The sequence below is a fragment of the Myotis yumanensis genome, unplaced genomic scaffold (assembly GCF_028538775.1).
Source record: "Myotis yumanensis isolate MYYU_CA2020_CCGP unplaced genomic scaffold, mMyoYum1.0.hap1 SCAF_16, whole genome shotgun sequence".
Taxonomy (NCBI): domain Eukaryota; kingdom Metazoa; phylum Chordata; class Mammalia; order Chiroptera; family Vespertilionidae; genus Myotis; species Myotis yumanensis.
Window position 1 is genome coordinate 52,885,431 of NW_027223767.1, and position 19,859 is coordinate 52,905,289.

General features: G+C 66.5%; 3 protein-coding genes across 3 annotated transcripts; 2 read left to right on the forward strand and 1 right to left on the reverse strand.

Annotated features, from left to right (window-relative positions):
• Positions 1-187: 187 nt before the first annotated feature.
• On the reverse strand, positions 188-2,755 carry ARL16 (ARF like GTPase 16). The gene is made up of 5 exons (XM_070393676.1): positions 2,674-2,755; positions 2,382-2,440; positions 1,830-1,943; positions 1,366-1,481; positions 188-1,211 (listed from the first exon to the last, which is right to left on the reverse strand). Exons 1-5 carry the CDS (start codon positions 2,732-2,734, stop codon positions 1,043-1,045), a joined length of 519 nt encoding a protein of 172 aa, XP_070249777.1. The 5' UTR covers positions 2,735-2,755; the 3' UTR covers positions 188-1,042.
• Positions 2,756-2,935: 180 nt separating this feature from the next.
• On the forward strand, positions 2,936-13,279 carry HGS (hepatocyte growth factor-regulated tyrosine kinase substrate). Its single transcript, XM_070393374.1, is given in 23 exon segments — positions 2,936-3,064; positions 4,501-4,585; positions 4,810-4,885; positions 5,265-5,357; positions 6,713-6,836; positions 7,217-7,269; positions 7,704-7,772; positions 7,901-8,025; positions 8,367-8,445; positions 8,524-8,622; positions 8,768-8,863; positions 9,450-9,488; positions 9,557-9,631; positions 9,633-9,701; positions 9,772-9,831; positions 10,226-10,454; positions 10,589-10,761; positions 10,835-10,975; positions 11,050-11,227; positions 11,812-11,945; positions 12,046-12,135; positions 12,269-12,358; positions 12,700-13,279. Coding segments are annotated over 23 exon segments (2,325 nt in total). The 5' UTR covers positions 2,936-3,027; the 3' UTR covers positions 12,811-13,279.
• A 1,180-nt stretch (positions 13,280-14,459) lies between these two features.
• Positions 14,460-17,455, forward strand: MRPL12 (mitochondrial ribosomal protein L12). Its single transcript, XM_070393003.1, has 5 exons — positions 14,460-14,581; positions 15,187-15,373; positions 15,559-15,642; positions 16,860-16,997; positions 17,066-17,455. The coding sequence occupies exons 1-5, from the start codon at positions 14,508-14,510 to the stop codon at positions 17,180-17,182; spliced, it is 600 nt and encodes a 199-aa protein (XP_070249104.1). The 5' UTR covers positions 14,460-14,507; the 3' UTR covers positions 17,183-17,455.
• The last annotated feature ends 2,404 nt before the right edge of the window (positions 17,456-19,859 follow it).

Consider the following 19,859-nt stretch of genomic DNA (forward strand, 5'->3'; position numbering starts at 1 on the left):
ATAAACATAAAATAGCTCTAATATGAACAGCACTAACGTAAATGGACAGAACGAGGTTTAAGATTCAGTTTTTGTTCTCATCCAACTAGACAGGCCAATGGTGTTGGAATGTCGCCTTAAGAGGTTCTTTTCTCTGGTTGTGGCACCAATTTGATATAGTTAAGATCTTTTGTTTTCAGGCTTTAAGTTGCCATTTTTGCTTTGCTATTTTAATTCATCTTTTGAATACAGAGAACGCGGTTTACATAATTCAGATTTTACAGTGAAAGGGGGAGCTTCCCGCCTGCTGCTGCCCTGCAGGCGGGCCCTGAGCTCACCCGGTGCTGCCCGCCCGCTTTCTGAGTCGCAGACTCTTAGCTGAAGAACTGACTTACAGCCCAGAGTCTTCTAACACTTCACGCTTTTAACCAGGCTTTGCTCAAGTCCTTTGAAACTGGGGGGTGTCTGAAAGCCCTTTGGGTCTACGAGGACCCCAATGAGGAGTGGAGATGGCCCGCGTCCAGGCTGCTCGGTGGCGTCTGGGGAGGTGGCGCCCCGCAGTGGCCCGGGCTGTGCACAGAGAAGAGCAGAAGCACCGCAAGGCCTAAGGTGTCACACCACACTCAGGCAGACAGCTCCTTACCAATCACAGGAGGCTGAACAGTGGTCCAAAAAGGTACATTCAAGCATGACCCCCAGGACGTGCCAACGTGAGCTTACTTGGAGAAAGGGTCTTCGCAGATGTAACCATGCGCTCAGCGGCACCCGCACTCCACCAGGCCTCTCCCTGCTGCCCTCCCTGCCTGCATACTGCTCCGGGTGCTGAGGTCTGGGGCCGGTGCTGCTCTCCTAGCCCTGGATAGTCTTCATTCCAACGTCGGCTGTCAGGACTTCCACCCTGGGTGCCTCAGTTTACCCATCACTGCAACTCGGCACTGAAGCCCCGCTTCTAGGTTTACGCTGGGTCCTTATCTTCCTAAGGACAAACCTCCGGAAGCCAAGCAGGGTTGCCCGCCGCCTCCTCCCACAGAGCGGTCCAGCCACGCCCCCCACCCAACGGTAGTCAGCCGGCTCCGTGGGTGTCCTGGAGCCAGCGCAGCACCTCGGTCAAGCCGGTGCCCGTGCGGGCACTGATGTCCGCCACGGTGATGTTCTGCTTGGAACAAGCAATGATGTCTGGGAGCCTGATTAACGACTTCATCTCCTCTACGGCCATGTAACAGGCCAGGTCACTGGAGCGAAAGGGGCGCCTTGTCAAAGTGGGCTCCACAAGCCCACCCCAACCCCCACGGCACCCCTCCCTAAGGGGCCACCCTCCTGGCTACATTCCAAGGGACCCCTTCTCCGGGAACCCTCTGAGCTCCCTCTCGGCTCGCGGACCCGTACGTTTTATTGAAGAGGATCAGGACCTGTGCTTCTGCGAGCGGTTCTGCAGAGAGCAGGCCCAGGAGCTGCGCGCAGGCTGCGGAGAGCTGGGTGGGGTTGGAGGCATCGATCACGAACTGGGAAGAAGGGGAAAGCTCAGGGCCACTCTGTGATGGAGGCAGCCCCGCCCAATCTCCTCCCCTGGGCACCACAGACTTGGCCTGAGACCAGCAAAATGACTTTGAAACAGAGGCTGCGGGGAGGGCTGTGCAGAGCAAGAACGCCCCCCCCACCCCGCCCCCCAGCTTTGACACGAGCTGCTGGCGGGACCACCAGGCTCAGGCCCAGTTCCCAGAGGGACACAGCAGCGTGGGCCCTGTCCCCTCCACTCGCACAGTCGCTCAGGAAGCCAAATCCCGCCCCCCCCCCCCCCCAAGTCAGATCGGGAACATACTTCCCTGAAAGAGTTCAAAGACGTGACCCACCAGGAGGGAGCGGCAGTTTCCATAGTAACTGGGCCAGATGGGGCCCATGCACCCGCCCAGCTCCCGGATGGTGATCTTTCTGTGGGCCACGATGTCGGTCAGGTTGGTGCCCACCTGCGGGGAAAAGCAGGATGCGGCGGCCGCACAGCTCGCTCCCACCGGCCCCGCAGAGCACCGCGCGCGGCCCTCACACCGCGACCCCAATTCACAGGCCCTTCCTCCTCAAGGCCTCGGGCCTGGAGCGGAACCACAGGAAGAGGGGCTTCCAGGGCCGGGCCCCCCTCCCCGCCTCCCCGCCTCCCCGCCTCCCGCGGGCTGTGGCCAGAGGCGGCGCCCGCCAGGGGATGCGCTCCGCGGGCGGCCTGCGCCGTCCTGCCGCCTCCGCAGCGCTGTCCTCGCGGGCCCAGCGCCTCCCTGACACCCACTCGCTTCCCGGGGGGTGAATTTAACTCGCCGCCCGGCTGGGGTCCAGCTTCCGCTTCAGAAGCCACAGCGCTCGGCAGAACGCAAGGGGCACCGTTTCCACTGAACGTGCGGGAGGGCGACGCCTACCGTGGGCCGCGTCGACGGAGGATCGCCCAGGTCGCCCATCCCATCCTGAGAGCTCAGCTGTGCGAGGCGGTCAAGGACCCAAGCGGGGCAGCGGGGGCAGCGGGGGCAGCGAGGGCAGCGGGTGCGGGACTCCGCCCGGGCCGCCCGACCCCCCGGGCTCCTGCTCCAGCCCCCGCCCGCCTCCGGAGAGTCCCGCGTCGCCCACCCCGGCCACCCCAGGCGTCCCCCACCACCGCGCCCCGCTCCAGGCGCCCCCGCCTCCCCGGTGCCCCTCGCCCGGCCGGAAGGATAGTCTGCAGTCGTTTCACCAACAGCGACTTGCCCGCGCCCGCGGCCCCCAACAGGAGACACATCCCCACCGCTCGCGCCGCTCGGCCCCCGTAGCTCCGCCCCGCGGGGACGCAAGGCCCGCCCCCGGCTCCGCTTTCATTGGACAAGCCTCGCCTCCCGGGCTGCTCATTGGTCTTCCAGCAGCCGAGGCCCAATCGGCGCGCAGAGTCTGGGGCGAGCGGAGAGGCCGCCCCCTCGCGGTTGGAGGAGGGCGACGTGTGCGTGCGCGCGCCCGCGGGGAAGGCGGAAGCGGAAGTCGGGGACGCGCTGGCTCGCAGCAAAGGAGGCCTCGGCGTCGGGTCGGGTCCGGGTCGCCATGGGGCGCGGCAGCGGCACCTTCGAGCGTCTCCTAGGTAACGCGGCCCCTGCTCCTCCCCGCCGGCCCGCGGCCCCGAGCGGATCCGAGCGGAGCGGCCGGCCTCCGCGCGGCCCGGGCCCTGGGTGGGCGCGCCGCGAGCGGGGGTTGGCGGTGCCAGGCGCGGGCGCTGGCTGGGCGGTGAGGGTCCGGGGAGGAGCCGGGCCTGGAGCCGGCAGGTCTCCGGGAGCCGACCGCGGCCGCCTGACCGAGCGAGCTCGAGATTCTGAGTCACCAAGATGGGTGACTCGACCGAATAGCCCATCTCGGTGGACGTCCGCCCCGCAAAAAGCCGAGGTCGCGTGGGGCTGGGGCTTCTGACCCAAACACGAGCACCCCCAAAAGAGGACATCTTCCCGGGACCTGCTGCGGCCTGCTTCCCTGCGGCCCGTGCCAGCCCCGCTGTCCCCACGGGCCCGGGCGCTTCGGGGAGGCGGTCCCGTCGGTCGGGCTGTGGCTCACCCTCTCTGAGCTCCGGGAGGTCACACCTGTCAGGGGGGAGGAATGTTCCCGGGCGAGCCCCTCCCTCCCACGGAATGGACAGGCGCCCTGGGTCCCCCCTGGTCTCCCCGAGCCCACCCTCAGGCCCAGCGTCATTCCTGCTTTTGCGGGGAGCAGGCGAGGGACCCCCGCTAGGGGGTGGCTCCGCCTCTAGAGGACCAACCCAGGAGTTCCCAGCAGATCAGCGCGAAAGGGCCAGGCCTTGCTGGGCGATTGGCGTCTCCAGGGAGGAGGGTGCCAGCAGGGCTGGAGCCTCGCACGTGATGGGGAGGGAGAGAGGGATTCTGGAGAATCCTCGAGGTCAGTCCCTGAAGCAGAGGACGGAGTCCAGGTGCTGCTCCGGGGCCTGGCCCCCGCGGGAATCTCACCAGCGAGGCCCAACCTCCGAAAACCAGGGCTGGGGTCTCTGTCTCGAGTCAGCCGGCCCGAGGTGGGGTCCTGGCTGTGTCCCCAGCGAGCTGCGTGACCCCTGGCAGTGCCCTCCCCGCTGAGGCTGTGCAAGAAGCGGGTTGGTGGAGAGGGTTGCCCAGAGGCTGGTAACGCACACAACAGGATTTCTCTGTTGTGTTTTTAACGTATGTTTATTGTCTTCAGAGAGGAAGGGAAAGGGGAGAGAGAGAGACATCCGTGATGAGAGAAAAATCATTGAGCCCACAACCCGCGCACCTGCCCTGCCCTCCTGGTTCATAGGTCGACGCTGAGCCACGGGCCGCGGGGGCCGGGGTCTCTGTTGTTATTTTCCAAGCCTTTGCCTCGTTGGGCCAGGCCAGTGCTCCCACGGCTCTCACTGCGCCCGGAGGATGTTCACGGGGTTTTCCATTGCATCCGAGCGTTTGAAACGGGGTGGAGGCAGCACCTCCCTGTGGCTGAGCTGGGGGCCCCCGAGGAAACCCCAGCAGGACGAGCCCCCATGATGGTGCGTTTCCGTCTTAGACAAAGCCACCAGCCAGCTTCTGCTGGAGACCGACTGGGAGTCCATCCTGCAGATCTGTGACCTGATCCGCCAGGGGGACACGCAGTAAGTGAGGGGAGCTTGTGCCCACTGCCCTCAGGGCCCCGCACCTGGGCGGAGCCGTGTGGTCCGGGCGCCTGGGGGTTTTGAGATCTGGCACAGCCAGAGGCCTCTGTACAGCGTGGGGGCCTCGAGGGCCAGGCGGAGCTGGGTTTCTCTCGTCTATGAGAATGGGAGACGGTTTCTTTCTCCCGTCTCTTTGCGCTTCTACCAACGCCCTTTCCTTTCAGGGCAAAATATGCTGTGAGTTCCATCAAGAAGAAAGTCAGTGACAAGAACCCCCACGTGGCCCTGTATGCCCTAGAGGTGACTGGACGCCTGCACCGCACCCTCTCAGGGCCCGTCCCGAGCGGTCAGGGTGGCAGAGGAGTGGCCCACGGCCTCCCCACCGCCTGGGGCAGTGCCCGCACAGTGCAGGCATCGGGCGGGAGGCAGATGGAGCAGCCTGCAGAGCCAGGGCGGGGCCGGGCCTCACCTGCCCCTCCTGACACTGACCTCGGGCAGGGAGGGTGGCTCTAGCCTCTGGTGGAGATGGCACGTGGAGTCAGGTGGAGCCTGGGTAGCGCAGGCTCCCGGGGCTCTCCTGACGCCTGTGGAGGGCGGCCCTCTGTGGGGCGGTGGGCCCATCCCGAGGGGTCCCTGTGCTGACCAGCTGCCCGTCCCTTCCCCTCCTTGGGGTCTGCAGGTCATGGAGTCCGTGGTGAAGAACTGTGGCCAGACCGTCCACGACGAGGTGGCCAACAAGCAGACCATGGAGGAGCTGAAGGAGCTGCTGAAGGTGGGCGCTCCTCAGGGCGGGTCCAGCCGGGGAGGGTGTCGCCCGCTGCCAGGCCGGGGCCGTTCCGGGTGTTTGCTGGCACCTGTGGCAGGAGCAGCACCAGGTGTGGCAGAGGCCGCGAGGCCAGTGTGGGTGGTCCCTGCTCCAGGCCGGCCTCAGCCGGGGATGTCTGGGCACCGGAGGTCCCTCTGCCTCCAGGTGGACGAGGCATCTGGGGGCGGGGCCAGGCCTCACCTGACACTGACACACGGGACACTCACTGAGGAGAGGAAGGTGGAGGAAGGAACTGCATGTGTGTGTGTGTGTGTGTGTGAGAGAGAGAGAGAGAGAGAGAGAGAGAGAGAGAGAGAGAGAGAGAGAGCAGAGGCCCAGGGAGCCCTGAGGGCAGGGCTGGAGCCCAGCCGTGAAGGCAGGACACTCACTGAGGGGAGGAAAGAGCTGCATGTGTGTGAGCAGAGGGGGAGGGGAGGAGGGATGAGGGCAGCTGGGCGCCCGCACGCTGAGCAGGGTGCAGTGGTCGGATGTGTGCTGGAGGGACAGGGGCAATGCCCTCCTTGGGCAGAGGAGGGACAGTCCTGCTGAGCCCGGGCCGGCGCTGCCCCTCAGGGATTGTGACCTGGCAGTGACCCCGAGCTGTGTGATGCAGAGCGGGGTGGGGCGGACATTCTTGGGGTGAAAGGGCCCCTCGGAGTTGCGGCTGCCTGGGTGCTCTGAGGAGCGCAGCCCCGGCTCCGGCGGTCTCCTGGTCCTGCCGGTGCCTTGGGCCCACGGGCCAGAGCCCATCTGGGCCTGAGCTGATGGTTGGCTCCTCAGAGGCCATTGGGAAGAGGGGGAGGAGTTCCGCAGATCATGGCCGAAGGCCCTTAGTCCCCCTTGGCGATGAGGCCTCCACCGGTGGCACACGGATCCCAGGAAAGGCCCAGCAGCCGGCGCTGAGCTGTGGCTGCCCCTCTGAAGCCGCCTGCTCTGCCCGCGTCCTCCTGGGCGACCTGGGCGGGTGGCCCCGAGGCACTAGAAGTGTAGCTGGTGCTCCAGGTGGTGGAGAGGGTGCTGGGTGTGGGCCTGGCTGTGACTGGAAGGAGGGCCCAGCGTCAGGCAGGGTACAGGCGAGGGGTTCCCAGTCCGGTCTTGTTACAGGATCTGGGGTTACCCTGCAGGCCCCGTGGGCAGACAGATGCCAGGGGTTCTCCTCAGGGTCAGGGTTCCATGGAGGGGGCTGGGCCTGGGGCTGTGCCCCACTGGGGACCTGCCCACCTCTGCCCCAGCAGTGGGTCCTCCGGCCACGTGGTCACGCTGACATCCCTTTGCACCTACATCTCCGTGTCCCTCCTCACGTCGTCCTCCCTCCTCTGCAGAGGCAGGTGGAAGTCAACGTCCGAAACAAGATCCTGTACCTGATCCAGGCCTGGGCGCACGCCTTCCGGAACGAGCCCAAGTACAAGGTGGTCCAGGACACCTACCAGATCATGAAGGTGGAGGGTGAGTCGGCGGGACAGTGTCCGCATCGGGTGACCCGGGCAGTGTTCACTCTGGGCGGGCGGGGACGGCACCCACCAGCCAACCAGCAGTGGCACACGGAGCGGGTACCCCCAAGGATCGGGCACCCCAAGGAGCGTGGGTCAGCCCAGCTCCAGGCACGCGAGCCCTTGCCTTTCCAGACTTCAACCCCATTGGGGCCGGGGTGGGGCCAAGCAGCACACAACGCGCTCGGGAACAGAAGGGGCGGCCCCAGTGGGTGCTCTCGGAGGTCTCTCTCCATAGAGACCGCGGTGCTGAGCCTGGTCACGGTCCTGGGGGGCAGGTGAGCCTGGGGCCTCTGCACCTGGCGGCCCGCGGTGACCGCAGCCTTCTCTCTCCAGGACACGTCTTCCCGGAGTTCAAGGAGAGCGATGCCATGTTCGCTGCGGAGAGAGTGAGTCTCTGGTGCCGGCCGAGGGGGCGCTGCTCGGGCGGAGGGAGCCGGGGACCGGCCTGCTGGGACCTGGGCCGCAGGGAGCTGCTGTCTGCGTGCAAAGTGCGGCGCCCAGCGTGGCCCAGTGGAGTGAGCGGGCTGTGGCTGGCGGGCTCGCGGTTACGTGGCACCGGCCTGTCCCCGAGGCCACTGCACCTTGTGTTCGGTCTTAGGAGGAAGCGTCCTCTGTCCTCTGGGCCGGGGCTTCCGGGAGCAGGGAGGGCGGGGCAGAGGGCGGGGCCTGACTGCGGGGGGGCGGGGCAGGAAGGCTGGGCGGAGCCTGGCTCTGCGGGGGGGGGGGGGCGGGGGGCGGGACAGGAGGGTTGGGCGGGGCCTGACTCTGCGGGGGCGGGGCAGGGGGCGGGGCGGGGCCTGACTCTGCCGCCCGCCCGCAGGCCCCCGACTGGGTGGACGCCGAGGAGTGCCACCGCTGCAGGGTGCAGTTCGGGGTGGTGACCCGCAAGGTGAGTGCCGCGTCGGGAGGGCCCGCCCCCCGGGAGGCCAGCCTGGCAGCTTCCGGTGGGCGCTGCTGGGTGGAGTGGCGAGTGGGGTCAGTGGCCCGTCCTGCAGCCGCCACCGCCCTGTGTCGCAGCACCACTGCCGGGCCTGCGGCCAGATCTTCTGCGGCAAGTGCTCCTCCCGGTACTCCACCATCCCCAAGTTCGGCATCGAGAAGGAGGTGCGCGTGTGTGAGCCCTGCTACGAACAGCTCAACAAGTGAGTCCCCGGCGCCCGCCTGCTCCCCGCTCCCCGCAGCCCGGCTCTGTCCCCCGAAGCGAGGCCTGGCAGAGGCCGGCCCTGCCCCCTGTCCAGCCTCAGCTGCCCCAGACTCAGGGCGGAGCCAGGCGGGCACCCAGAGCCTGGGGCTTGTTGGAGTTTGTTGCCTCTTAACTTTTTAGTCTGGAAGTCAAACTTCCAGGAAAGACACGGGCGTGACAAGGTGAGGGCTAGTCTGAGGTTCAGTTTTTCTCTGGGGTGCGGGTGTGACCACGTGATCACTGGGGAATCCTTGGGGGCCGGGTGCGGTGCCCGGTCCCTCACAGCACCCTGTTGTCCAGGAAAGCGGACGGCAAGGCCCCCCCCACGACGGAGCTGCCCCCGGAGTACCTGACCAGCCCCCTGTCGCAGCAGTCCCAGGTTCGCCCCACGCGGCCCGCCTCCCCCCCCACCCCGCCCTTCTCCCCGGGCCCCGCTCACCAGTCTGTCTGCCCCCAGCTGCCCCCCAAGCGGGACGAGACGGCCCTGCAGGAGGAGGAGGAGCTGCAGCTGGCCCTGGCGCTGTCCCAGTCGGAGGCCGAGGAGAAGGAGAGGATGGTGAGTGGGGAGGAGGAACCCGAGGCTGCACCGAGGTGGGGAGCTAGGGGAGCACCCCTCGATGTTTGGGGAGGGCTGAGTGTGGAGGCTGGGCTTGCTATGCCCATGCTCCCTGCGGGACACACTCTTCCTGGTTCTCCCACAGAGACACAAGTCGGGGTACACAGCGTACCCCAAGGCGGAGCCCACACCCGTGGCCTCGTCCGCGCCCCCCGCCAGCAGCCTGTACGCGTCACCCGTGGTGAGTCCCCCTCCGCCCCGCGTGGCCCACACGCTGGCTGGACTGCTCCCCGTGGGAGGGAGCGGGAGGGCTGCCCAGAAAGGATGGCGCCTGCCCCCTGGCCTCCTACCCTCCGCACTCCCATCCCCGCTCTCGGCTCCCGGCCAGGGGTCCCCATGGTGAGAGCCCAGGCTCTCCCACGCCTCTCAGTTTGGGCTTGAGGTTCCTGGTGGTTCATGTGAGGGCCTGTGCTCCTGCTGGGACCAGGAGGGAGGCCCCATCCCCCATGTGCGGGTGCAGAGGCCCGTGCTGTCCGTCTGTCTGTCCCAGGCGGGAGCAGGCGGAGCCCTAGGCCAAGGTGGCTGCCCTTTCTAGCCTCACCTGGGCCGGGACAGGACGGACTTTCTGTGGGGGGTGGGGCCAGCCCTGCCCCTGCCCGTTGGGGACCGTTTGTACGGTTGGTGGGCAGGTGCCACCTTGCATCTCGTCAGCCGTTATGGCGCCCCTTGGGCTCCCTCACACCAGCCGTGGCCATCCGGCCCGAGTGAGGGCTGTGGGGGAGCTGTGCTGTGGCCTGTGACCCTCCGCCCCTCCCCTGTCTCCCCAGAACTCGTCGGCGCCTCTGGCTGAGGACATGGACCCCGAGGTGAGTGTCCTGTGCGCGGGGCTCCCCTCCTGCGCCCTGGCCCTCGGATGACCTCCCGTTGCCCGCAGCTCGCCCGGTACCTCAACCGGAACTACTGGGAGAAGAAGCAGGAGGAGGCTCGGAAGAGCCCCACGCCCTCCGCCCCCCGCGCCCCTGGCGGAGCCGGCCACCCAGCCTGTGGAGGCGCACGCAGCCCCTGCGGCCGCGGTGGAGGTGAGGCCGCTCTCGGTGCCCCTGGGAGGCCCCGGGGACTGGCCAGCCACTCACCCTCTGTGTCTTCCAGACTTCCCTCCCCGAGACGGACCCTCAGCCCATAACCTCCTCCGGGGGCCTCTTCAGCGAGGTAAGCGCCCTCCTCGGGCCACGGACACAGCCTCTGGGTGCAGAGCGCAGGCCCCGCCGCCCACAGCGACCAGAGGCGCCTGGGCCTGGCTGCCTACAGAGCGGACCAGCGCCCAGAGCCACCCGCTGTCCGTCCTGGGGCCCCGGGCCTTGTTGCCACTGGAGTAGATGCCAGGCCTTTGCAGGGAGGCCGGTCCGTGTCACCTATGGGGGGGGGCGGTGCTTGTGGGCGGCCACAGGGGCTGCAGCCGGCTCTGTCCTCACTGAAGGACTGGAGCCTGAGGTGCTGGCCTCGGTCCGGGTCCGGGGCTGGTGCAGGCGCGGCTGCTGAGGCCCCGGGCAGAGGCCCTGCCCACGGAGGCAGATCCTGACTCGGGAGCCGGGGGACCCCACAGCGTGCCCGTCCCCAGCAGCAGTTCCAGAACGGGGAGTCGGAGGAGAGCCACGCGCAGTTCCTGAAGGCCCTGCAGAACGCCGTCAGCACCTTCGTCAACCGCATGAAGAGCAACCACGCACGGGGCCGCAGCATCACCAACGACTCGGCCGTGCTGTCCCTCTTCCAGTCCATCAACAGCATGCACCCCCAGCTGCTGGAGCTGCTCAACCAGCTGGACGAGCGCCGGTGTGAGTCCCTCGGGCCCGCGCTGCTGGGCTGTGGGGGGTCCCAATGTCGGGAAATAGCCCAGCCCACCAAGCATGGGGCCGGCAGCTGAAGGAGGCGTCCCCCAGCCACAGCCACGGCCCTCTGCCCCCTGCAGTGTACTACGAGGGGCTGCAGGACAAGCTGGCGCAGATCCGAGACGCACGGGGGGCGCTGAGCGCCTTGCGGGAGGAGCACCGGGAGAAGCTGCGCAGGGCGGCCGAGGAGGCGGAGCGCCAGCGCCAGATCCAGCTGGCCCAGAAGCTGGAGATCATGCGGCAGAAGAAGCAGGTACGCTGGGTGGCCGGGCGGCCGGGTGGCGGGCACCGGCACGGCCGGTGCTGACAGCTACCTGTGCCCGCAGGAGTACCTGGAGGTGCAGAGGCAGCTGGCCATCCAGCGCCTGCAGGAGCAGGAGAAGGAGCGGCAGCTGCGCCTGGAGCAGCAGAAGCAGACCATCCAGATGCGCGCCCAGATGCCCGCCTTCTCCCTGCCCTACGCCCAGGCAGGCGCCCGCCCCTCCCGCTCCCACTGCCCTGCAGCCGCCGGGAGCCCCCTGACAGCCGTCTCTTTCCCCAGCTCCAGGCCATGCCCGCGGCGGGCGGCGTGCTGTACCAGCCCTCTGGCCCCACAAGCTTCCCAGGGACCTACAGCCCGGCAGGCTCGGTGGAGGGCTCCCCCATGCACACCGTGTACATGAGCCAGCCGGCCACGGCCGCCGGCAGCCCCTACCCCAGCGTGCCCGGGGCCGGAGCAGGTAACCGGGTGGGCGGACGCGTCGACCAGCCAACATGAGCCCCAGACCGTTACTTTATTTGTTTCATTTTTACGTTGGCTTGTTTTATAGAATAGCTAAGAGAACGAATGGTGTAAAGAATTTCCAAGATTCCTCGAATGTTAACATTCTTCCACATTCGCTCTCTACATGCACACTAACGTGCGTTCACTCCGACACCTTCCGGCTGGAGGCTCTGGCTTCCTCCCCTTTCACCCCTACCCCCACCCCGTCCCGTGTGGACTGACTTGGGTCCTGGGATTCGGAAAGGAGTTTCAGGATCCAGCCCAGGCCTGACAGGTGCTCGCTGTCCCGATCCCGGTTCTGGGTTCAGGAGGTTCGGGCGACGCCACCCGCCCTGCAGTGTCCTGACTCGGCTGCAATACAGTTGTGTTCATTTGACTTCACTCATCGCTGGGGGTCCCCTCCCATCTGTGTTGATGTCTTTATTTCCCTTGAGTGAGAAGGTGAAACATGAACTTGGTTCCAAGTCTCACAACAAAAAAGGAAAACTCAGAGAAATGCTCCCCAACTCCAGGGTCTCCCCCTCACTCCTCTTCCTCCAGATCCCAGCGTGGTGAGCACCTACATGTACCCAGCAGGGGTCCCTGGCGCACAGACAGCCCCCCAGGGCCCAGCCGGACCCGCCGCCAGCCCAGCCTACTCCTCCTACCAGCCCACCCCCACCCAGGGCTATCAGGTAGGGTGAGGCTGCGCCCCTCCCCCAGAGGCCCCTGTGAGGCGCCCCGCCCAGCCCTTCTCCCAGCTCCTCACACTCCTCACAGGCCTTCCCTCCACAGACGGTGCCCTCCCAGCCCCCGCAGCCCGCCGGCATGGGCTACATGGGGAACCAGGCGGTGTCCATGGGCTACCAGCCCTACAGCATGCAGGTGAGACCACGCGGGGCATCGACAGGCCGGTCCTTCTGACCCCCCCTCCCCCCGACTGGGCTCCCCAGCTGGTCCTCCAAGTCAGGTTACAGGGCTGCTTTCTCAATGTCGGGGTTCCTTTCATTCTCCACAGAATCTCATGACCGCCCTCCCCAGCCAGGACGCATCTCTGCAGCCCCCGCCGCAGCCCTACATCTCGGGGCAGCAGCCCATGTACCAGCAGGTGAGCCCCTCCCAGGCCACCACCCGGGCCCCGGCCCTCTACAGGGGACCGTCCTGGGAAGATAAGCAGTCCAGTGGGAAGGCCACTCGGCCTGCAGACCCTGGGTGCACGCAGCGTCCGGGGGGAACAAACCACGTTGACTTCAAGCTCAGCTCCGCAGGCGCTGTCGGGATTCCGGGGGTGGGCCCTGCTGGGGCGTGAAGCTCAGAGCCCATGACAAGGAGGGGACGCATCCTGGGCTGGAGGAGACCCGGGACAAGGCTGGGGTGGGGTGTTCTAGAGCAGCCAGTAGAGGGGGAGCTGGGTCTGGGGAGGAGCACCAGTGGCCTCTCGTCCCCCAGATGGCACCTGCTGGCGGCCCTCCCCAGCAGCCTCCGCCCGTGGCCCAGCAGCCGCCCACACAGGGGCTGCAGGTGCAGGGCAGTGAAGCCCAGCTCATCTCCTTCGACTGACCAGGCCAGCGCGCTGCCCAGAGTAACACTACGTTCCCCAAGACCGCCGCCTCCATCTGACTAGCGTCCTGTCCCCTCCTCTGCTCTCCTCGCTCTCCCCTTCTCCATGTAGTGCCCCTGCCCCCAGCCCGCCTTTCTGTCCTCACCTGTGCTCACCCCTCGGGCTCCACCTCCTGTCCCTGAGTTGGCCTCCGACCTCCTTCCCCACGGCCGGGCCTGGGGTGGGGGGTGGGGGTGAGCCCCAGCCTGAATGTCAGGTCCCTTTGCCCCCCACTCCCGCAGGGGCCTATGGATGACTAGCGTGTGCCCCCCAGAGCCCTCTAGGACCCCCCCAGCTGTCAGCAGGGGCTCCTGGCCCCCATAGGAAGGGGGGCTAGTCTCCAGCTTCTCTGCTTCTGAGCTGTCATGTCACCCAGTGCCCCCAGTTAGACAGAATGGATTGGCCATAATAAAGTCTCTTCAACAAGTACCACACGTCTGCTCAGGGGAAAGGTGCTGGGCAGGAGTGTGTGGGCATCCCCGCAGGCCAGCCTGGCCCCGAGTCCTGGGACGGGCTCGCAGGGCCCCCGGCTCTGGTCCCACTGCAAGGCCAGTAGCTGTAGTTGGAGGAAGATGTTCAATGTGAGAGTCCGCCGCTTGCATCCAGAACTCAACGGCTGAGCCACCCAGACCTCCTAGGTGACGGCGGCCGTGGCTCCTCCATGCGGGGCGGACTAGTCAACAGGCCCAGAGGCTCTCGGAGCGCAGGCCAAAGGCAGGGCCAGGACGCGGAGGTGCGGGGCGGAGGGGCAGCGCCTTGTCGTTTGACATAAAGTCCGCTCAGCGCTGGCTCCAGGCATCACCGTGGCGGCGGGAGAGGAACCCGCCTGTGCCTCTGGCTGCATCTAAAGAGCAAAGCCCAGGCCCTCGGGGCAGGCGCCGCAGCCGGTGTTGGGAGCTGGGCCAGGAGGCGGGCAGGGCGCGCGGGGTCCGGGGTCTGGAGACAGAACCAAGGCTTATGCATCCTCTTCTCCCGGGACCCGCTAGCCCGCCGCCCCGGTTCCCTCGGGCTATCACAGCCCCAGCACACACTGCCCGGGACGCGCGCTCGGTCCCGCGGAGGGAGGCGTCCTCGCTCCCGGGGCGGCTGCACCGAAGGACAAAACATGCTCCTTCCCTCCCGGGCCGGCGGGAGAGGCAGCCGTGCCGGCCAGAGCGCAGCAAGCACTCCGCGCATGGTGACCGCGGATGCCGAGCCAACGGCACGAGCCGAAAGCCGCGGTCGGCTGACGCGAGGGTCCCGCAGGAGCCATTGCGCTGCTCTTACACGGGCGGGCCCGCCCCCCATTCAGACGGAGCCCGCGCTCAGCCTCGGCCTCCACTGGCCTCCCTTGGCCCGGTCCCTTGTGGGTAATCTCAGCGAGCGAGAGGAAGCCAGCGCGAGGTGCGGCTAGAGCGTCTGTCCCAACTCATATGCTCGGCGGCCTTGGCAGCTAGAGCGTCCTCCCCAACTCGTATGCTTGGCGGCCCGGACAGCTAGAGCGTCCCTCTCAGCTCATATGCTCGGCGGCCCTGGCGGCTAGAGCGTCCTCCCCAGCTCGTATGCTCGGCGGCCCTGGCGGCTAGAGCGTCCTCCCCAGCGCGTGTACTCGGCTGCTCTGGCAGCTAGAGCGTCCCTCCTCCGGGGAGCCTCGTGTGACCTTCCCGCCGGTGGAGCGATGCTGCCGGCGGCTGCTCGCCCCTTATGGGGGCCGTGTCTAGGGCTTAGGGGCGCCGCGCTCCGCTTCGCCAGGTACCGCGGGCTGCCGAGGGCCGGGCGGGCAGAGGGTAGTCCTCAGCCGGCCACCGATGGTTCAGGTCGGGGCAGCGGGCGGGAGGCCACCCACGTCCGGCGGTTCCCAAAGGGGAAGCGGGACGTGGAGAGACCCCCCGCCCCCCGTGTGGGCCGCGGAGAGTGCCGGGGTGGCCTCAGATCAAGAGACGGGTTCCCGCCTTTGCCCGGGCCTCAGTTTCCCCCGCAGCCCAGTGACGTGTAGGCCCCCCACCAGTGCATCCGGCGCTCCGGGTTCTGAAAGGCTTTGTGCAGCAAAGTGCATTTACGTGATTGCATTACCCCGTGAGCTGCTACGGTTCATTCAAACCAGGAAGTTGTTAAGGGCAACATCCTGCAATAATAATAATAATTAATAATAATAATAAACAACGTGGGTTTCTAAGGCTTGTGAAGAGTATAAAATATAAAGTAGCGGGGAAACCCCCTTGCTCTCGACGTGGAGCCTGGAGGCTGAGAACCCTGGGTTGGGACCAAGGGGCTAGACCTAAGCTCATGGCACCACCTGCCTGGACTGCCCGTCACCCGCCTGTGCCGGCTGACCGCTCTGTTTGCATGGGGTCTAGGCAACAGGTGCCGCGCGTCAGCACCGTGCGGCTGATGCGACGCAGCAGCCATCGAAGGGGAGAGGCCCTCGCCGGTGCACCCCTAGATAACGCCCCCAAGGAGTACCCCCCCAAGATCCAGCAGCTGGTCCAGGACATTGCCAGCCTCACGCTCCTGGAGATCTCAGACCTCAATGAGCTCCTGAAGGTATTGCCGGCCGGGCCTGGGCAGTGGGGTCCGGGGCTTGTGTCTTGCTCCTGGTGTATTTGGGGGGGAGGGTTTGGTCAGTTGTGGAAAGTGTGCTCCCCGGGTGCAGGGATGTGCCGGGCTCGTCCCTGCGCGTGTGTGGGTGTGACCGCCAGCTTCTGAGACTGTCTCCTCTGTCCCTGCAGAAAACGCTCAAGATCCAGGAGGTGGGGCTCATGCCCATGGGGGGCGCGATGCCCGCTGCCGCCCCTGCTGCCGCAGCCCCCGAGGTGAGCCAGGCGCTGGCCTCCGCAGAGACCCGTTTCTCTGGTGCCCAGGTCCCAGCTTCCCTCGAGTCCTGAATTCTCTTTGTCCCTCATCTCTGTCCCGCGCCAGTCAACACACCCCGCACATCTGTGTGCTTCCAGCTGAGGCTCTGGTCAGCCTCCCTGGGGCCGAGGACGGGCAGGGCCCTGCCCACTGGGGACCTGTGTCCAGTGGGGACTGTGTTTCCAGGGGAGGGAAACAATGAGCCGATGGAAGGGAAAGGACAGGAAGAGGTTGTGTTGAATAGCAGGACTTGCTAAGTTCTGCGGGAGGGGGGTGGGGGAAGAAGCTTGGGGGAGAGGAGGGTGACAAGTCAAAGGAAGGCCCTGAGGAGTTGAGGGAGACGGCAAGGCATTCCCGGGCACGCGGGCCATGAGCGTGTCCAGGGCTGGAGAGCAGGGGGAGGTGGGGGCAGCTCCACCACGGGTTTGGGGGTCTGCGAGGAACCAGCAGACTTGAAGCCGCACACTCATTTGCGGGGTTGTGTTGCTTTTTTGTATGTGTGTGTGGTTTTCAACATTTGTTATTTTTTAAAATCTCCAATTACCCACAAGTAGAAATAATCACACCCTCACCAGCCTTAGAAATAACTCAGGTTTTGCCACATGTGTGTCTCCTTCCCTGAAGCTGAAGGCAGGTTTCCGGCCTGTCCTCTCTCCGGGGGCCCTGCACACCCCTCTCTGACAGCACAGGTAGCCTGGCGCCGTTTGCACAGCAGAGGGCATTGGCCTTGACTCCGACCCCAACTCTTCCCACCTCAGGAGCTCCGCCACCCCCGCCGGCCGCCTGGCGAAGGCGGGGGCTGAGCTGGTGTCATTGGTGCTGGGACACGGCTCTGGCTTTGCCGGGGCTGGGACGGCGCTGCTTCTCCATCATGTCATTTCACCCACAAAGCACTTCTGGGGTTGCTCTTCCCTGTCTCACAAGTTACAGTTTTAAAAGGATGAGTTTTGGGGGCCGAGAGGGAGGCAGTCATCACAGCCTCTGGAGAGCTGGGAAGGGTTCTGGGTGGTGGAACCCAGTCTGACCGAGGAGTGGACGAGGTGGGGGAGGCGCCGAGTGGGAGGGGCGGCCGGCCGGCCAGGCGTCTCTCCTGCCAGAATCGAGGGGACCCGCAGCCCAGGAGCAAAGGTGCCTGCTCCCCTCATCCTCCCTCACCCAGCGCCCCCCCCCTCCCCAGGCGGTGGAGGAAGAAGACATCCCCAAGCAGAAGGAGCAGACACACTTCACCGTCCGCCTGACCGAGGCGAAGCCGGTGGACAAAGTGAAGCTGATCAAGGAGATCAAGAACTACGTCCAGGGCATCAACCTCGTGCAGGTGAGTGGCCGCCGCTGCGGGCAGGCTGGGTGCGGAGCCCGGGCGGCGTCTGACTTGGCTCTCGGCAGGCGAAGAAGCTGGTGGAGTCGCTGCCCCAGGAAATCAAAGCCAACGTCACCAAGGCCGAGGCGGAGAAGATCAAGGCGGCGCTGGAGGCGGTGGGCGGCACCGTGGTCCTGGAGTAGGCTCCCCGAGAACTGTGGACAGGGGTCCCTGGGACCCGGAGAGGCCCGGCCGCCCCGCCCAGCACCAGGCTCAGCTGACCGGCACCTCAGAGCAGAAGGGCACACCCACCCGCCACTACGCGGCAGCCGGGCCCTGGATCAGGCATGGACCTACCGAGTGGGCAGGGGGCAGCAGGCAGCGCTGCCTGTGGGCACCTGGCCTGACTGGACCGCCCCCCGGGTTTACCACCCGCCCCCTGGTGGCCGCTGAGAAAATACATGGTTTGGGCCATGCGCGCTGCTTCTGTGTCCTGGGCAGCGGGAGGGGGTCTGCAGGTGATCGGCAGCGTTAACCGTCCTGCCCGGCCGGCGGCAGCATGGCTGGTGCCAGACCTTCACCCAGGAGCTGGGTGTGCGGCTCCCGCCCCGGCCGGCAGGGGTGAGGCTGTGCCCCAGGTCCTTGCAAAGCACCAGCACGGAGTGAAGACGGACCAGGGCCTTGGGCCAGAGCAGGAAGGAAGGAGCGGGAGGGAGGGGCCGCAGTGTGCTGGGACCCCTCCAGCTTTGCCTGTTGGAAGAATGACCTGCAAGTTCTGTGGGACCAGAGGGGGCGCTGTGTCCAGGAGTCGGCCTCTGGTGGGACAGCTCCTGGGTGGGCGAGCCCAGCGGTTCCCAAGCCCGGGGGCTGGGCCCCCACCTCCACCTCCCGTGTGTGCTCCCCCTGGACCTCGTCGGTCTAAGGAGGCGGGAAGGCTGCCCCCTGACCCGAAGAGTTTCCCCGCCCGCCCCAGGGTTAATGATTCTCCATCAGCAGATCTCTGGGTGTGCCTTCCCCCGGAAGTGGCTGCTGGGCCACCTGAGGCCGGGCATGGCCTGCTGAGCTGCCTGCCGGGGCGGTGGGGGGGTGGGGGGGGAGGAAGTGGGCTGAGCTCAGGGACCCTCGTCCACTTTCCCCGGGAGCCAGGGGCACAGCTGGGGTGATGGGGCCTCTGCCTCATCCCGTGGTCGCAGCTCAGAGGGAGTGACCCTGCCGCCGGGCCCTTTAGCCAAGTGCCTTCTGTGCGCCAGGCGAGGCCAGCACCTGTGTCTGCTCGGTGCCCTGCACCCACCCTCACAGTCAGGGTCCTGGCTCCCCCGGATGTGCTGCAGCCTGCAGGTGGCCCAGACAGTGTCAGACCTGAGGACCCCGGTAGCCTGTGCCCCAGGGATGGCCCTGGCCCTGGGAGGGGCGGGGATCTGTGGGTCCCGAGTTCCCCGCTGGTGCCCACAGAGCACCTGACAAGACCCCATCGGATCCCAGGAGGAGTTAGCATTCCTGCTCTGCCCAGCCTGACGAGGTCACGGGACACGGCTGGGAGGGAGCTGACTGGTGCCTCCTGCCCCCACCGACCTCCCGTTCCAGGGAGCCTGGTGTCTGCCAGGCCACCCACGTGGCTCCGTCCTCCCTGCTGGGCTTCAGGCTCCAGGAGAAAGTGCAGACACCCCAGAACAGACCCCGGGCCCCACCCGAGAGCCCGGCCTGGCTGGCAGCCCTGGCCTCAGATGTGCCTGTCTGCCCGGCAGCCCCGGGCGTGTGGCCAGGCTGGGCTCTGTCTGACCCCACTCGGCGTCCTCTGTCCCCGACCCGCAGTATCCGTGCATTTCCCACCTCCTGGGTTCTGACCCGGCTTTGCCAGGAACCACATTTCAGAGGCTGCTCTTTGCATTTTTATTCTTAAAGTGTCCAGGCTGCTGAGCCTCCCACCAGCCCCTCCCAATTTGAGGACAGTCCCCAGCGTGAGGGCTGGAGGGTCCCTGCCAGCAGGCCCCAGTCCAGCCCTCACTCCCCTCGGGCCTGGCCCTGTGCTGCCTGGGGGACCCCGGAGGGTTCAGAGAGCCCTGCTCATCAGCTTCCCCCAGGGCTGGTCCCAACACGAATGAGGCAGGTGTGGGGGCAGGGAGTGGGCTCAGGGGCACCTCACCTCCCTGGGGTACCTGCCAGGGACCACGCCTCCTGCCTCCTGGCCTGGGCTGTTCGTTCTGGTTTTCTGTTTGCTAGAAATTGATTTAGAGAGAAACGCTGACTTCCGCCCCCCTGTGCATTCACTGGCTGGTCCTGTAGGTGCCCTGGTGGTCAAACCACAGCCCTGGTGCTCGGGGAGGACAGTAACCGAGCGCCCAGGCCAGGGCAGCCCCGGCTGTGACCTCAGAGCATGTGCCCCACTGAGAGCCACTCCGCTTCCTGGAGGGGCTTCCTGTGAGTCCCCCGCCCCCCATTTCCTCCCGGGAATTCCTGCCACCCTCCGGCCCTCGAGCCCCTGGTGGTTTTACCTAGTTTGCATCTGACATCTTTAAAAAAGATCCACACCCCAGGACATGCTTAGCGAGAGGACGGGAAAGGGAAGCACCGATGTGAGAAACCTGGATGGGCTGCCTTCCACATGCGCCCTGACCCTGACTGGGAATCAAACCAGCAACCCTCTGGGCACAGGAACCGGCTCAGCCAGCTGAGCCCCTCGCGTGGCCCGTGGACATCAATCCCTCCCCCTTCAGATCAGGCAGCTGCCCCGGTGCCAACGGCCCCTCCCCCTGCCCCCTGGATCCCAGCATTTCCGGGCAGGACACCATCTGCTCGTCACTGCCCAGTGGATGACCTCGGGGTCAGAGGCCGGGGGGGGGGGGGGGGGGTCCGGAAGACCTGGCTCCTGAGTCTCCAAGT

Coding starts and splice junctions, on each gene's coding strand:
- ARL16 (XM_070393676.1), bottom strand. CDS start 2,734: ATGTGTCTCCTGTTGGGGGCCGCGGGCGCGGGCAAGTCGCTGTTGGTG. Junction 2,441..2,673: donor GTTGGTGAAACGACTGCAGA/CTATCCTTCCGG, acceptor ACCGCCTCGCAC/AGCTGAGCTCTCAGGATGGG. Junction 1,944..2,381: donor CTCCGTCGACGCGGCCCACG/GTAGGCGTCGCC, acceptor TTTTCCCCGCAG/GTGGGCACCAACCTGACCGA.
- MRPL12 (XM_070393003.1), top strand. CDS start 14,508: ATGCTGCCGGCGGCTGCTCGCCCCTTATGGGGGCCGTGTCTAGGGCTT. Junction 15,374..15,558: donor ACCTCAATGAGCTCCTGAAG/GTATTGCCGGCC, acceptor CTGTCCCTGCAG/AAAACGCTCAAGATCCAGGA. Junction 16,998..17,065: donor AGGGCATCAACCTCGTGCAG/GTGAGTGGCCGC, acceptor GGCTCTCGGCAG/GCGAAGAAGCTGGTGGAGTC.